The 17,637-nt window shown below is 43.2% G+C and overlaps 1 protein-coding gene across 3 annotated transcripts in view; it reads right to left on the reverse strand.

Moving 5' to 3' along the window:
- Positions 1 to 15,098: 15,098 nt before the first annotated feature.
- SPATA18 (spermatogenesis associated 18) overlaps positions 15,099 to 17,637 on the reverse strand; it is a 39,956-nt gene continuing 37,417 nt past the window's right edge. For all 3 annotated transcript variants that reach the window (XM_087963563.1, XM_087963562.1, XM_087963564.1), the window contains one exon: positions 15,099 to 17,553. In XM_087963563.1, coding sequence (XP_087819689.1) covers positions 17,546 to 17,553 — 8 coding nt within the window. In that variant the 3' untranslated portion in view covers positions 15,099 to 17,545. The remainder of the gene's footprint in view (positions 17,554 to 17,637) is intronic.

Consider the following 17,637-nt stretch of genomic DNA (forward strand, 5'->3'; position numbering starts at 1 on the left):
ACCTGGTTTTGGAGTTCTAGCAGCTGACCTCACCCCATGTTCATGTCATCGCATTTCAGGTGTTTATGTAACTGGCCTACATTTGCACATATTGTAACCACAATTTATGAAGTTTTTGCTCAAAACGAGCATTTACTTCCAGTTTTTACAAAAATGTGCCATATCGAATAATGGATTTGCAAGAAAGGTTATAATATAGGTCAGTCGTGCACAGTGGTGGGATGCAAAAAATGTTATTATAGGTTCTGTGGGCGTGGTATGGTGGGCGTGGCTCAGCTTGGTGGCTGTGGCTTGGTGGGCGTGGCAGGAGAAGAATACTGTAAAATATCCATTCCCTCCCCACCCCACTAACCTGCTTTCCAGCTTTGTTGTCCTGTGCAGGGCTGTTCTGACCCAAACCCTTTTCCAATAAAACAAACACGAACCAAATGGAACAGAAACCTTTTAATGATTCTTACGAATCCCTGGTTAAAAGGCTGCTGCAAACTAATTAACTTTGATAAGCACAAGCTTCGCCAAAACTGTGCTAGTCTGCCAAGAATAACAGATAAGAAAGATTTCACAACACAAGAGTCTTCAAATACCAACTTAAGATACTGTAATGTCCATGAGGCTGAGTTTCAAAACGTCTTTGCTTGTTGCAAAGAACGTTCACTTCACAGCTGGCTTTTATCTTCTTGAAGGAGAGGCCATTACGTTGCAGCCTTACTCTCGAGTCGCCCGTGCTGCTGCAGCTGCTGTTTCCTGCAAGCAACCCTTCACGCACGCTCACTTGGCACAGGCTCCTCGGGAACCTCCTCATCGCTGCTGCCAGCCCCCACAATCTCTGAAGGCAGCAATCCACTCCCTAATGGTCCTGGCCCCTCCTCTGAGTCCTCACTCTCCTCAGCCGTCCGCACCTCTGCTAACCACAACAAGGGCAACCAAAGAAGACCCAGCCAATCAGCTGGGACTTGGGAGGCAGAGAATAGATGGGAGCGGGGCCAGTCAGAGGTGGTATTTGCCAGTTCTCCAAACTACTCAAAATTTCCGCTACCAGTTCTCCAGAACTTCATCTGAATCCTTGATCATGCAGGTAATCTAATTAGACTGTCCCTCAATATTGGGCAGGCCCCATACAGTCAACTGAGATATTTGTACTATATTTTGAATCTTGGTAGAAAAGCCCTATTGACAAATAGATTCAATTTGACTGGGTCAAATAATATATACTGTATCTAATGTCTATGGAGATTCTCAGCCATCCAGGTTATGCTTGTCCCAAAGGTGCTTTTTTCGAGAGGCAACTGGACTGTCTGGTTTTTCTTTGAAGATGTTTCGCTTCTCATCCAAGAAGCTTCTTCAGCTCTGACTTCCATTCCGCACCATCCAGTCAGATCCAGTTGCCTCTTGAAAAAGCACCTTTGGTACTGTAACTAATGTTTGGAGGGGATTAAAATATGAAGTCCAATTTAGGATATAAAACATATTTTTAATAGGATTGTGGAGGGTTAAAATATTAGGTGTGGAGAGTAAAGAGAATGGCTTTGATAGAGAGAGAGAGGGGAGACCCATTACCAAGCAAGAACTAGATAAACACCACTTAACTCAAATAAGGAAATCAAAAACATCTCATACTATCATTTTGCTAATTCACACTAATATAAAAGAGAGAAGAGGGAAGGAATATTCAAACTTGCCAAGTTCTATTTCTGGAACAATCTTAGTAAAAATAGCTTTAGACTTATGCGGAGTCTGTTCCATGGTCTCTAGTCTACTATGTGCTTTGTCTACCATGACAAAGCACAAGAAAAACAATAGCAGCTGTATTATTAGCAATGAATGAAGCCCTACATCAGTGATGGCAAACCTTTTTGTTGTGGTGTGCCAAAAGCATGCACGCACAACTCTCCTTACCTGCACTGCACATGCACACACCTCCCAGCTGATTTTCAGCCCGTTTGAGGCCTTTTTCGCCCTCCCGGAGGCTCGAGGGAAACATCTGCAGCCTCGGGAGGCCAAAAAACGGGCCTTCCGGAAATACCAGAAGTGCCTAAACAGGCCCATTTTTCGGCCTCCAAAGGTTGCAGAGGCTTCCCTTAAGCCCCCAGGAGGGCAAAAATGGCTTCCCTCGGGCTCCAGAGGCCCTCCGGAGGCTGAAAACGGGCACTTCTGGTATTTCCGGAAGGCCCATTTTTCGGCCTCCCAAGACTGCAGAGGCTTCCCTTGAGCCTCCGGGAGAGCAAAAACAGCCTCAAACGGGCCAAAAATCAGCTGGGAGGCGCGCACAAGCACAGTGCAGGTAAGTTTGGCTGGGGCTCGCGTGCCCACAGAAATGGCTCTGCGTGCCACCGATTCACCATCATGGCCATACATTGTTGGGCAGTGACTGATCAATCACCCTTAAATTCTTCTTTTTAGTCACTCTTCCTTCTGCCTTCATCATGATTTTTTTTCAGAAGGATTTTTATATAGGGGGAGAATATCAAGAAGGTAAAGGCTATAGGAGATGTCCCCCTCCCTTTTTCTGGGGGGAAATTCTTCCTCACTCCATTATTGCACACTATGTACAGAAACTATTAGCACTGCTCAGGGGACCCTGAAGACACAGATAAACCTCCAAGTGCTTCAACGACTCTCTAAAAAGGATGCAAATGACCGGCTGTCTAAAAGGAATATAAATCCTTCCATTCCCCACCATCCAGTCAGAGCCAAAGAAACTTCTTGGATGAGAAGCGAAACGTCTTCAAAACGAGAACAAGAAAGTTCAGTTGCCTCCTGAAAAAGCGCTTTTAGGATTCCTCTCTCCATATTTTTATCTCAAAACAATTCCACCTACCCCCCAAAACAGCATATACTGGAGGTGTATTCCACTCAGTTTCATCTATTGGGACATTCCTTTCCTATAACAAGAAACACATGAACAACAGCAGCAGCAAGAGAAAAGACAAATTTGAAGAGACAAAGATTCTATGTGTTACCTCATGTCTTGGTAACACACTGTATGGAGAAACTGCTTTAGGAAAGTTAAGCCTGGCTATGTATCAAGGCAACCTCGGTCTACGTTAACTTTGGTTGAACTTGCTTTCCTATGTGGATGAAACGCCGTCATAAGCAATTTCTTAAATATTCTAGTCAGAGAGAGTCATATTCTGAAAAAATCAGAAAGGTGTTGAAATGTCAATTCACTGTACAATTGAAGGTTAAAATTAGTCTCAGCAGTTCCTGCTTGCGAGATGGCCCATCATTATAAACAGATGTTGCCTTCAAAGACCTCATTGAAAGGCAGATGAAGGGCTTTCTCAAATGTATATTATCATTGCACAAGACCGCTGTAGATCCATATCTGCTCTTAAAACACAGCAATCCTTGATTGCCATGACAATTCTAATAAGTTTCAAGCCATTTGGCCTTAACTGGATCTTGCAGCTGAAAAGGCTTGGCAAAAAAATAAAAAATAAATGGAAACAGAGCATTTCAATTTTCCTCTCTGGGTTTGGCTTTAATTCTTTTGGCAAATATGTCGACATCCTTCCCCTTATTCTTTTCTTTTCTTTTAATAAGAGGCATAAATGAAGTCTACATCTACTATTTATGCTCTGGCATCCGAAAGGAATTCTATCGATTCCTTTCAAATTATCATGCATTATTATTTTTTCATAAAAGGGGCAAAAGAGGTGATATTTTGCCTGAAGAGAAACATAAAGGAGACGATTCTCAGGCTTTCCGTTGCTTACCTCTAACTGATGGACCACGTCAATCAAAATTCCATTACAATGAATGTTTCTTTAAATTGAGAAGAAAAAAATGTCTGTATGAAAAATAAGAGAGGAGGAGGGGAAGAGAAAGAAGAGGAAGAAGAAGGGGAAGGGGAAAGGGAAGGAGAAGGAGAAGGAGAAGAAGGGGGAGAAGGAGAAAGAGGAGAAGGAGAAGTTACCAGTTTTGTGTTCTGAACGGATTCTACAATGTGATGTTTCCTGCTAACACTGGTGTTGAATTCCACAGCTGAATAAATAAGGGAATTGTTACTGTTCTTTGCAGATCAGTTGATGATGTATGGTAGATCTACTGGAAAATATGGAGAAGTCTGGGCCATTAAGTCATTCAGTGATATAAAAGATTCTGTGTCTTGATGGCAAGTCCCAGATATGGCACAAATGTGTTTATCCACCAGCTGTTTTCTCAGTGCTTGTCCTGAGAAAATTAGATTTTGTGGGTGATGCGTGGTTCCAGTTTTTCTTTCTTGGTCTTTTAATTTGTTTTCCAGCCCTACTTTTTTTTTTCTGACTGATAGGTACCAAGTGAACCAGGGCTGTGAAAAGACAAGTTCTATTCTTGTGGCTTCCTTGAACTTCCGCGGCAATGTTTCTCTAACAAAACCACTTCAGATCATGTTGATGGTATATAATATCTACTGACAATCTCAAGCAGAACATCACCCAGAGCAAGGCTGGGATCCTACCGGCGTAACAAACTGGTTCGATGAGCTCACGCTTTGCTGTGACGTGCAAAGCAACTAAGGTTGCTTTAGCAGGGAATAAAGGACAGCCTAGAGCCGTGATGGTGAACCTATAGCATGTGTGCCAGAAGTAGCACGCACAGCCACTTCTGCCTGCATGCGAGAAGTTGCCCAGAAGAGCCCCACTGCGCATGCGTGCACGCCACCCAGATGATTGTTGGGTATCTGACGCGCATGCACAGGGGGAGACACACGCATGGGAGATGCACATGCATGCACAGAGGTGTGTGAGGGGGTTGCGTGCGCATGCACAGAGGCAGGCGGTGCAGGGGATCACACGCGCATGTGTAGGGGGCGGGGGGAGTTGCGTGTGCATTGCATCATGGGTGCAGACATGCAAGCATGCGCCCTTTGGGCATGCAACGTGGAAAAGGTTAGCCATCACTGGCTAGAGCCTGGGCGAGCAGGTGGGTTTAACTGAAGCAAAGATCTTTGGAGCTACCAGTTCTATAGAACCGGTCCGAACCGGTTAGAATCTCAACCCCTGACCCAGAGGCCTTTGCAAGCTCTTCTACAAATGCTGTTGCCGTTATCAAATGTCTGAGAAAGTTGTCCCGAGGAGGAACACCTACGATTTCCAGGTTTTGTTTTAGCCAAATTTCAAGCAGCCGCTCTTGTGGCATCAGTGAACTTGTAGAAGTGAGCAACATTTGTGGTGATGTGCAAACATCCATATTTCCTCCCAGGGCATTTTCACTGGGGCCATTGTCAGAACACAACCAGGCCGTTGTGCATAAATGAACGTAGGCAGCTGCAAACGGCGCTGACACCTGGCCTTTTGGCCATCAGACGCCTAATCCAGTGGGTGTTTTGCTTCCGTCAGGTCTGGGGCTCAACCCGTGAAAAGCAAGCCTTCCACGGTTAATGGGACAATATGGTGCCGTCCTTCGGGCTCCAGCTGGATAATTGTTCTCCAATCAACTTACAATACATAAAGCATCTCCCTAGATATTCAGGGAACTCAGAATGCAAGGATGCATCTGGGTTTTGAAACAGGGTCTGGTCAGTTCAGATTCATTAAGACAACCCTTTTCAAATGCAAAGCGACTCCTTGCCTTTTGGGTCATTTAGATGTTAATGATGCATGTTTATAAAAAATAAATAAATAAAAGAATTCAGTTTTCATTCCACTCAGGTTGAAAGTCCGTAGCCTGAAAGAAAAGACATCATTTCACACACACGCGTCCTCCCATCTATTTCTCGGCTCAGCAATGTCTTTTCTTCCTTTCTTCCTTCTCTTCTTCGGCAGAAGGGGAGGCTTCACAGAAAAGATAAAGAACTATCTCACATAATTCTCTACAGGGCAGAATAACAAAGTTGTTTATTCATGCATTTGAGACGTGTTAGCCTCCCCGCTCTTTGGGTGTAATGGTAGTTGACCACACAGGTTAATATAAAATAAAGGCAACCTCTTTATTTCACTTTTAATTAATAAAACCAGAGCAGACCACAAATGTATTGGCTTTGGGGTAATACGACTTGGGAGCCGTGCAGTCCTAGAACAAAATGGTACAGATCAACTTCCAATAGGTGGGGTGAGAAGAAAGAGAAATTGCCTTTCCATTAAAGAGAAAAATAATTCTCAGTAAAGAATTCTGCAATATACTGAAGAGAGAGTCTGCTTATTGTTTGTGACAATCTACAAATAAAAGGGGAAATGCTTTTTTGTCTAACCCAAACAGAACGGCCTTTTATCTGTTTACATTCTGGTCCCCCAAAAGGTGGTGTCATGCCCCTGTTAGAATCTGACTCCGAGGGAGAGGAGGAAGAGCTGACAGAGAGTGGGAGTGTGGCTCTGGAGATTGTGGAGGAAAGTGGGGAAGGGCACAGGCCGGCTGGGCATTCAGAGGAAGACCCAGGCCCACCCCCTCTTCATCCTAGGGCAGGAGGAGTGGATAAGGGAGAAACGTGAATGGCCTGGTCTACGGGGGAGGAAAGGGCCTTGATCCCCTTCATGAGCTGCAGCTGTGAGGATTGTTTAAAAGGACAAACCGCACATGGCCCAGTGCTGGAAGCAAAGTGTGAAAATATTTCTAGTCTGTCTGTGCTTATCTGAGTTCTGGTGTCCTTCCCAGTGTGTGTATTTCAATATCTGTGGACATCTTCAAGCCCTTATCCTGCCTTGTCTCATTAATTCTTCAGTGTGGTTTGTGTTGTTGTTGTTTTCTATTTATAATTTATATGTATTTTGAGTTTGCATGGAATTTCTTCCTTTTCACAACTGTTTATGGGGGAGTTTTTTTCTCCAGTCAATGATAATTGGACCTTTAAAGCCAAGCTGAAGGAATTAAAGGGACTTCACCTGTTTTTGTGACTTCGTTGCTTTTGTATTCCACCCTGGGTCATTACAGGAGGGCTATGTTGCTACAATGTCCCAAAGGGGCTTTTTCAGGAGGCAAGTGGACTTTGATTTTTCTTTTGAAGATGTTTCGCTTCTCATCCAAAGAAGCTTCTTCATCTCTGACAAGATAGTGAGGAATGGAAGGATGTATACTCCTTGCAGACAGCTTGTCATTTGCATCCTTGTTGAAGCACTTGGATGTTTATCTGTGTCCTCAGGGTTACCTGAGTGGTGCTAATGGTTCCTGTAGTCTGCAGTTTTTTCCCTCTGGAAAGCCATTCCTACTCCCGCACCTTTCCAAGGGTGTTCATCCCAAATTGTATAGCTAAAACTCTGTTGAGATTCTCAGTTATTCAGGACATGGTTGCCCCAAAGGTGCTTTTTTTCGGAAGGCCACTGGACTTCCTTGTTTTTTTGTTTTGAAGAATATAAATCCTTCCATTCCCCACCAGAGGTGGTTTTCAGCAGGTTCTGACCAGTTCTGGAGAACAGGTAGAAGAAATTTTGAGTAGTTCAGAGAACCGGCCAATCCCACCTCTGACTGGCCACGCCCCCATCTATTCTCTGCCTCCCAAGACCCAGCTGATTGGCTGGATTTTCTTTGGTTGCCCTGCACAGGAGAATGGAGCTGGAAAGCAGGTTAGTCGGCTGGGGAGAGAATGGAGATTTTGCAGTATCCTTCCCCTGCCACGCCCACCAAGCCACACCGACAGAACTGGTAGTAAAAAAAAATTGAATCCCACCACTGTTCCCCACTATCCTTTTCAGAGCTGAAGAAACTTCTTGGATGAGAAACCAAATGTCTTCAAAAAGAAAACTAAGAAAGTCCAGTTGTCTCCTTAAAAAGCTCCTTTGGGACAACCAGGACCTGGATCAGGGGTCGCCAACCTTTTGGACCTCAGGGACCACCAAACTCATAATTTTAAATCCCACGGACCAGGGACCCTGGGAAAATCCCAAAAAAAGTCTGCAGGAAAATTCCCCACCCCTCTTTCCTACCAATCGATCATTCTTTATTTGGGATCTCAGGATACTGTCTCCAGTTCTGTTCTCGGGGGGGAGGGGGGAAAGAGACTTTTGGCTTCATGCAAGGAAAGCAGCAGAAGCAGCAGAAATCTATGTTTCTCTCCCCCAAACTCCATGAAAAATGAGTCTTTGTTTGACTTGTCATGCTGGCGCAGCCTCTTGGCGCAGGAGGCCTTGCAGGGTCCCAAAGACTCATTTCTGGCGGAGTTGAGGGAGGGAAAGAAAGACTTTTGCTGCTTTCCTTGCGTGCAGCCAAAAGCAGAAGAAGAAAGAAGTGGAAAGAAGCAGCTGGGTGGCCAGGTGAGACGTGTGGCGCGAGTGGGGCAAGTTCCCCCCTCTGCCCTTTCCACCTTCCCTTCACTACCTCATGTTGTTCACAATGCAAAGGACGCAAGCCTTGTGTTCCCGCAGGCCGTGTGGGCGGTGCAGCCTTGTATTCCCGCACAACCTGGATTAATTGCTTTGGGGGAGTGCTTTGAGGGGGGACATTTCTCTGTGGACCACCAAAATTTTCTCGTGGACAACCAGTGATCCCCGGCCCACTGGTTGGCAACCACTGACCTGGATGACTTAGAATAGTGATGGCTAACCTTTCAGTCCTCGCATGCCAAAAGTGCACCCCCACACACATGCCAGCTCCCATAAGGCAATGCACGGAGGAGGGCCCATGCCCTCTGCATGTGCACACACGACCCTCCCATGTGCGCCACACATGTGTATGCACGTGCGACCCCACACACGCGCCACACCCCCTCACTTGCGCGGCAGCTACCCATTGATCAGCTGGCGGGCAGGCAGCACACAAGCGCCTGCACAGTGCACCCATTCTGGGGCGACGGCTCGCATGCTGGTGGAGATGGCTCTGCATGCCACTTCCGGCACGTGTGTCATAGGTTCGTCATCACGGACTTAGAATCTCTACAGAGATGTTGCTACAATATTTATAGGACAGCCTATGTCTCTCCCATGACATACAGCAGGCATGTGAAGGTGGGTGATGCAAGGGAGGGTGGGAGGGAGGGAGGGAGGAAGGGAGGAAGGAAGGAAGGAAGGAAGGAAGGAAGGAAGGAAGGAAGGAAGGAAGGAAGGAAGGAAGGAAGAAAGGAAGGAGGAGGGAGGAAAGGAAGGAAGGAAGGAAGGAAGGGGAGGAAGGAGGGGAGGGAGGGAGGAAGGGAAGGAAGGGAAGGAAGGAAGGAGGGAGGGGGAAGGAAGGAAGGAAGGAAGGAAGGAAGGGGAATAGGGAGGAAGGGAAAGGAAGGAAGATAGGGAGGGAGGGAGGGAGGGGGGAGGGAGGGAGGAAGGAAGGAAGGAAGGAAGGAGGAAGGAAGGAAGGAAGGAAGGAAGGAAGGAAGGAAGGAAGGAAGGAAGGAGGAATAGGGAGGAAGGGAAAGGAAGGAAGATAGGGAGGGAGGGAGGGAGGGAGGGAGGGAGGGAAGGAAGGAAGGAAGGAAGGAAGGAAGGAAGGAAGGAAGGAAGGAAGGAAGGAAGGAAGGAAGGAAGGAAAGTGCCAGGACATTTTCTGATTTATTAAAAGCTTATAAATCTGTCCATTTGGAATATGTCTGGTCTTGATTAGATTTGCATCAAGCTGTCAGAAAAACAGAACGTGCCAAATCAGCTCTTGTGGATTAAATTTGGGGTTGCTCATAAACTGTTGGCTGCTTGCTTCAATTAAGCTCAGAAAGAAACGTGCTTCTCAAACCTGCCAGTGTTTATATGCCTGATAGGGTTGAGGCCATTGAGAAAAGGAGAAAGAAAGAAAGAGATTTGGGGAGATGTGAGCCATGATCTTATTTCTGAATACAGGCCATGACCAACACAGGTGCATCCAGGGATCTCTCTTAGAGCTACTTGTCAGCGTTCCAAGTAACAAACTCCAACTCCATAAACACAAGACAGGCCCATTACCTGTCCAAGTTACTTTTTGTTAGAATTGGCACATCTGGGAAAACCCGAATCTGAGAGTTCCGGGTCTTCCCTTCTCCGAAAGATAAATTCAGAGATCCATCCCCTGCACCTGTCAGTCCACCACATGGTCCAATCAAATCCTCATCCCAACTGGAGACAGTCTCTCCTCTCCAGTCCCTCCCCTCCAGGTGCAGGGCAACATGTCCTTGACTTCTAAGAGAAAATGTCATTGAGTCTAATCTTCTGCTCACGAAGAAATCCCCCTCCCAAATTCCCAGACACTGAGCTTCCAAGTAAAATATGGCTTCCAAGGCTGACACTACCTGTGATAATTGGCCATCACAGGACTAAAATACAGGGATAGCCTGTAACTTTGGTCACATTTACAGACCCCTCCAAACTACAGCAACGGACTAATGAGTATATGTGTTGTGGTTAGCCGGCACAGGTGCGGACGGCTGAGTAGAGCGAGGAGTCAGATGAGGAGTCAGGACCATTAGGGCGTGGGCTGCTGCCTTCAGAGATTGTGGGGGCTGGCAGCAGCAATGAGGAAGTTCCCAAGGAGCCTGTGCCAAGTGTGTGTGCACCCAGGGCTGCTCGTAGGAAAGAGAAGCAGCATGGGCAACTCGGGAGTAAGGCTGCAAGGTAATGGCCCCTCCTTCAAGAAGATAAAAGCCAGCTGTGAAGCGAACGTTCTTTGCAGGAAGCAAAGACATTTTGAAACTCAGCCTAGTGGACATTACGGTATCATAAGTTGGTATTTGAAGACTCTTGTGTTGTGAAATATTTCTTATCTGTGATTCTTGGCAATCTCGTACAGTTTTGGCAAGGTTTGTGCTTATCAAAGTTATTTAGTTTGCAGCAGCCTTTTAACCGGGGATTTGTAAGGCTCATTAAAAGGTTTCTGTTCCCTTTGGTTTTTGTTTGTCTTATTAGAAAAGGGCTTGGGTCAGAACAATATGTCACTGAGAATATCTCTTTTACAAAGTATCTTCTCAGTACAGGTAATCCGCAATTTACAGCCATTCATTTTAGGAATTGCTCAAAACTACACCACTATTGAAAAAAAAATTACCTACAACTGGTCCTCCTATTAAAAACCACATGATCAGAATTCGGGCACTTGCCGCAACTGGCATATATTTACAATGTCCCAAAGGAGCTTTTTCAGGTGGCAACTGGACTTCCTTGTTTGTTTGTTTGTTTTTCTTTTGAAGGCGTTTCACTTCTCCTCCAAGAAGCTTCTTCATCTCTGACAGGATAGTGCGGAATGGAAGGATTTATAATCTTTGCAGACAGCTGGTCATTTGCGTCCTTTCAGAGGGTCGTTGAGGCCACTTGGGGGTTTATCTGTGTCCTCGGGATCACCTGAGTGGTGCTCCTGGTTCTTGTAGTCTGCAATTTTTTTCCTCTGGAAATCCATTGCTACTCCCACACCGCTCTAAGGATGATCACCCCCAAATTGTATAGCTAAAAGTCTGTAGAGATTCTCAGGCGTGCAGGTCATGGTTGTCCCAAAGGTGCTTTTTCAGGAGGCAACTGGACTTTCTTTGTGTTTTTTCTTCTGAGGATGTTTTGCTTCTTATTCCAAATATATACATCCTTCCATTCCCCGCTATCCTGTCAGAGCTGAAGGAGCTTCTTGGATGAGAAGCAAAACATCTTCAAAAGAAAAACCCAGAAAGTCCAGGCCCTCCTGAGGAAAAAAAAAAATGACCTGGATGATTGAGATTCTCTTCAGAGTATATTTATGATGGCTGTAGCATCCTGGATTCATGGGACTGTCTTTTTGTGACTTTTCCCAGTCAGCTTCCAACAAGCAAAGTCAATGGGGAAATCCAAAATGCTTAATAACTGCACTGATTCACTTAACAACCAGGGCAAAAAAAAAGGCCATAAAATTGGGCACAGTGCACTCAACTGCCATTCTTAGCTGCTGAAATCTTGGCCCCCAACTATGCTTGTTAAGACGAAGAGTACCTGGAAGAGTACCTGGAATGTTTAATGGATGGGTAATAAACGGTTGAGGAAAAGGAATTTTTTTTCTTTTTCTATTTTTCTTTTTCTATTGTTTCTTTTATTTTTCTTATATGTATCCATGTATTCATAATTATGTTTTTACTTATACCTGTTATCTTGTAAGCAACTGACAAACCAAATAAAATAAAATAAAATAAATAAATAAATTGAACACTGGGGGAATCTGGTCCAAATATACTCTCAAAACTTTCTTTTAATAAAGGAAAGGAGAAATCGCCTTAATTATTTGAATCATGGGGAGGAGAACATATTTCTCATTCTACTTCCACCCATGGTAAAATCTTTAAAATACATTACGGATATTGCTGTCCTGGCTCATCTTCCTATTTAGCCAGTGCAACCGAAGTCCATTTTTTCTTTTTAAGCATGACATAGTCTAGTCTAGTCTAGTCTAGTCTAGTCTAGTCTAGTCTAGTCTAGAATAGAATAGAATAGAATAGGAGAAAAAGAATGGGATGGGAATAGAAATTAGAATAGAATAGAATAGAATAGAATAGAATAGAATAGAATAGAATAGAATAGAATAGAATAGAATAGAATAGAAGAAAAAGAATGGGAAGGGAAAAGAAATAGAATAGAATAGAATAGAATAGAATAGAATAGAATAGAATAGAATAGAATAGAATAGAATAGAATAGAATAGAAACAGAACAGAAAGGAAAACACAATTAGAAGGGACCTTGGAGGTCTTCTAGTCCAACCCCCTGCTTAGGCAAGAAACCCTATACCATCTCAGACAAATGGTTGTCCAATCTCTTCTTAAAAACTTCCAGTGTTGGAGCATTTACAACTTCTGGAGGCAAGTAGTTCCACTGATTAATTGTTCTAAGTATCAGGACATTTCTCTTTGGTTTTAGGCTGCTTCTCTCCTTGCTTAGTTTCCCTCCATTGCTTCTTGTCCTGCCCTCAGGGGCTTTGGATTATGCTCCATGGCTCAAGCGTTTCAACATCATTTTACTTCAAAGGGGGCTGTTGGAGGCAGCTCTTTCTCTTAACCAACTTTGGCCGCTCATCGAATTCTCGGTTATTTGATCAGGCAGAAGGGTACGGGATCTTGCTGCCTGCGGGAAGAAATGTGCAGGGAAACCAAAGAAGTTCGTGGGACAAAAAAAAAAAAAAAGGTCCTTCTAACTTATTGTGAAACAACAGTAATCTCTGCAGGGAGAAACGCACGTAGCTGAAAAGCAAGTTTGCTTAGAAACCCCTCTTGCAATTTAGAGAAGGAGTTCTTTTGGCAAGCAAAGGGAGCAGGGCGGTGGTGCGCCAAGCTCTCCAGCTTCACGGCGGCCACACCTGCTCGTGAGAGAGGCTGGGGCTTGGCAGGGAAGGGAAGAGGCCAGCTCAGTGCTTCTCTGCTTGGCTGGACAAGGGCTCCGGCACTCAAGGCTATGCAGGAGGCAAGCTTGGACAGTTTGGGACTGTCATGCCCCTGTTGGAATCTGATTTAGAGGGGGAGGCTGACAGGGAGTGGGAGTGTGGCTCCATTGGCTGTGGAAGAAACTGGGCAAGGGCATAGTCCGGCTGGGCAGAGCAGGGAAGAGGCAGAACAAGGGAGAGGGAATTCAGAAGATCCAGACCCACTCCCTTTTCATCCTAGGGCATGCAGGGAGGAATGGAGAAGGGAGCAATGTGAGTTGCGTGGCTTACGGGGGAGGAAAGGGCCCTGATTCCCTTCATTAGCTGCAGCTGGGAACATAGTGTTTAAAAAGGGAAGCTGAGCACAGCAAGTTGTTGGGAGCAAATCATGAATTATCTGGTATCGTTGAGGCTTATCTGTGTTCCTGGTGTCTTCCCAACTGTGTGTGTTTTGCTGTCCTTTCAAGTCTGCAATTCTTTCTCTTGCCCTGTAAAGTTAATTACTGCAGCGTGGTTTGTTTGGATTTTTAGTTACAGTTTGTATGTACTTTGTTTTCGGACTGAATTTCCTCCACTTAAAGACTGTTCCTGGGAGAGTGTTTCTCCAGCCGAAGGTAACCTGGAGATTGGGAGCAAAGTTGGAGATAATAAAGGGACTCTTCTTGCTTATTTGACTATGTTGCCTTTGTGCCACGCCCCGGCTCATCACAGGGACTCTCAGGCATGGCACCAAAGTAGCATGTTGCAGCGACTCTGCGGTCATTCGTAAGTGCAAACCTGTGAAGCTGGAACATACGTTAACTTTGAGACCCATAAGTACTTTTGGCAGAGATGTCGTAACTTTGAACATTCGCTAAGGGAATGTTTGTAACTTGAGGATTACCTGTCCTGTCTTATGCCTAAGGATATTTACTCATGTGGTATGGCTCTATTACTATTATTATCCTTCTCATCTTTTCTATTACCTTTTCTTATTGGTATCATGATTATGATTATGATTACTCTGTTGCTTTGCATGTACACTGAAAACTCCTGCACAGGAGACGAATTCCTTGTGCATCTAATCACACCTGGCCAAATATTCTACTCTATAGCTGTCAACCAAAACAATGCTCCATACAATCATCTAATCATAACACAGTTAAATTCTGGAGTACACATTGAATGCATCCAGGTGCTGCGAAGACCTGCACCTTGGCTGTACTGCTTGAATACGATCAAATCGACATCAGTGAGTGGCCAAGGACGGCAGTCATTTGCATTTTGGACATGACTACTTTTGTCTGAGACCATGCATTTGTGTGCTGTTGACATAAAATGCAATGGAGGTGCATATAACTGCTTTGTCCTTTGCAAATACAGCCCATCCGTGCTCTCCATTAAAGCAGGCATCTTCTTTGAGTGCTGCCTTAAGAGCCATCTTAATGAGGTGTCTCATCAAAGCAGCTGCCGCTTTTCGGGTTGTAGGGAAGGCTGGGGGGGAAAAAGAGGAGCTGCTTTAATGCCAGGCAGGGAAGAGTTGTGCTCAGGTGAAGCTTTTCTTCCAAGCATTTTAAAAGCACACAATCTATAGGTTACACACATATGGCCTCTCTCATTAATGGTGGATGTATTGAACAGGAGCGCCATCTGGTGGGGATTTCTGTTTAGGCCACACAACCTATGAATACTGTAGTGTAATAGACTTTGCCGTTCCCCCATTTCTCCCACACAATATTGCTCGTTGCATTTTTGGGGGAGTTATGTAAAAACAGTCAGGATTTTTATGCACTATATGAAATGTAATTGTGGACATATGACATTAACACTCTGTTCAAGTGGTATGTTGTAAACATATTTTCAGACAAGCAACCAGATTCCATCATTCCCTACGAAGTAACCGATTTAACACAGAGAGAGACACAAAAATAAAACAACTGAGTTCTTCCATCAGGAATCCAGAATAATATATTTTCAAGAATTGGTGGATTAATATACATGAGTTTCTGATTACACGCTTAGAGAAATACAGTTTTTTTTAAAAAAAGTATTTAAAATGTGGCTGACATGTTGGAATACCATTTGTGTTTTTTGAAGGAACTGTAATAAGATGCACTGTTTATACCTTTTGGATTCCTCACAAAGTTATCTTGCAACCATTACTGTAATTATTTCTTGCATAGCATTGCCCTTTCATCTCTCTTACTGGATCCCATGGTAAAATAACTGCCATCAATCTTTCTAAATTAAAAGCCAGCCTTTTGAGGTAGGCTAGTTTCAAAACTGGATAAATCCCCCAAATACTGGGGGGGAAGAAAAGATTAAATCTCAGGTCTACCCAGTCCAAGGATCACAGCTTCTATGAAAAAAGAAGAGGAGGAAAAAAAATTGCAAACATGATATGTAGAAAGATACTCGATCGATTCACTTACTTGCATGTGTAAAAGACTTCACATTAGACCTGAAATTATGTCACCATCGTATTTTTCTACACTAGCTTTACTCCATGTCCCTTTGAAAGTAGCAGAATGAGGCATAGTGAAGACCATTAAGGCTACCATTTTGGGCATGCAAAGATCCATATCACCACCAGATGGCAGCAATAATATACAAAACAAGTAAGTCTTTACTGCCATCTACAGTCTTGGCCCTCCAGGTTTTTGCAGTTCAGATGCAGAACATTCTGTTTATATGTTTTGCTTTTAAGTTTAAAGAGTCAGTCTTGATTTTAAAAAAATATGTTGTAATAATTATTTTTCTAAAAATTAACACACACCCTATAAATTAATTATCTTTGGTCCAAAGCAACAGTGAGACTATATATTTGATTTTAAAAAGCAAAATGGTTATCCAGCAACATACACACAGATATACCCATACAAAAAAAGTATTGATTTAAAAAAAACAGATCAAAACATTAGAAGTAACAATATCAGCTATCACTGCTTTTAGCTAAAATATGTTTGCTTGGTAAAGATCACTGCACCATCTAAATCTCTTAACCAGCAATTCAGTCCAAGCTCAAATCTGTCACATTTTGTTTATGTCTGCTATTAAGATAATTTTGTTTCTTGTCCATCCTTTGTCCATTCCAAGCCTTTTTCTTCTTCCTTCTTTCTAACAACTCCCATCTGATCACTTACATTATTTGCAGACTTGCTAACCTTGTTCTAATAATCAATCTTTGCAGGCTCTTGTCCAGGTAATTCCACACTGACTTAAAGGCACACATTATATACATGTACGGTATAAATAATACTTCACTATCTGTAAGATACATATGCCATGTATGTGATGAATGGGACTGTAAAATACCAGGTGAATTCATGAATAAATTTGTTAGACTGTAGGTGGAGCAGGAACCTTTGTTTTTGTACCAAAAAAATGAATCGTATATGGAACATTTGGGTTCCTTCTGATTACAGAGATTTAAGGACACATTAGTTCTGGCACTAAGCGAAGCCAGACACTCAATTCCTTAAAGAGAAGAAAATACATGTTCCAGTAGGTAACCCTGTGAAACATTAATGAAAATGTGTTTCAAAAGTCTAAGTGGTATATATTTCTGACAGGTGAACTATATGATGATGTCATATATGACATATATATTTTATATATGAAGATATAAAAATGAAGATGGTGTTTTATTTACACGGTCATGAGCAATGGAAAAGATCATTCACTGTTACTGTAAAATTGAGAACATGTCTACTGCTGACATAAAAGTTCTAATTCTTACATCAACAGTTATATAATTATGTAAAAACCACAATGTTACGATCATATTTCCATGATAATATAGCTATATACTTTTACTGGGCTTGATCTTAACAACAATAAGGCATATTTCATTCCATTTATTACAGCTGGACTTTAAATGCCCTAAATAAGCACCATTGTGGTATTATACTTCAAAAGACATCCATACCATGCAATTTTACACACATCTACTCTGTATTAAGTGCCACAGAGTTTAATCAAAATTCAATTGCAAACAAATACATATAATATACGAATGCAGCCTCAACATATTGCGGTTCTCAAAATAAATCCTAAAGGTCTGATGATGATCGCAATATATTGAATGCTGGCATCCTATCCCATTTCTCCTTCCGAATTCCCCAAAGGAAGTGATGTCACAAGCTATGTAAACAATCTTTTAAAAAATCAAGAAAACCTTAAAATGCATATGCAATTTTAAAATCACGGTTGCATTCATTTTGTTAAAAAAAAATGCAAAGTTATAAAAACATACTAAGCTTTGTCAGAGGCATTCAAAACAGTCATTCACATTATTTTAAGTATAGTTTGAGGTACTGCTGGAACAAGAGAAGGCACCGTAGAAGCAGATTGATCGAGATGTACAGAATCAAAAAAGTCATATCCTGTTGGAGAATCTACTTTCCTATTGGAGAAAAAAAATGTATATAGATATAGCATTAGGCATAAATCCCCCCCTCCCAAAAAGTAGCTCTGCAGTAAATTATTT

This window comes from Notechis scutatus, chromosome 4 (assembly GCF_049901735.1).
Source record: "Notechis scutatus isolate UNSWTSFEM ecotype Mainland chromosome 4, rNotScu1.2, whole genome shotgun sequence".
Classification (NCBI taxonomy): Eukaryota; Metazoa; Chordata; class Lepidosauria; order Squamata; family Elapidae; genus Notechis; species Notechis scutatus.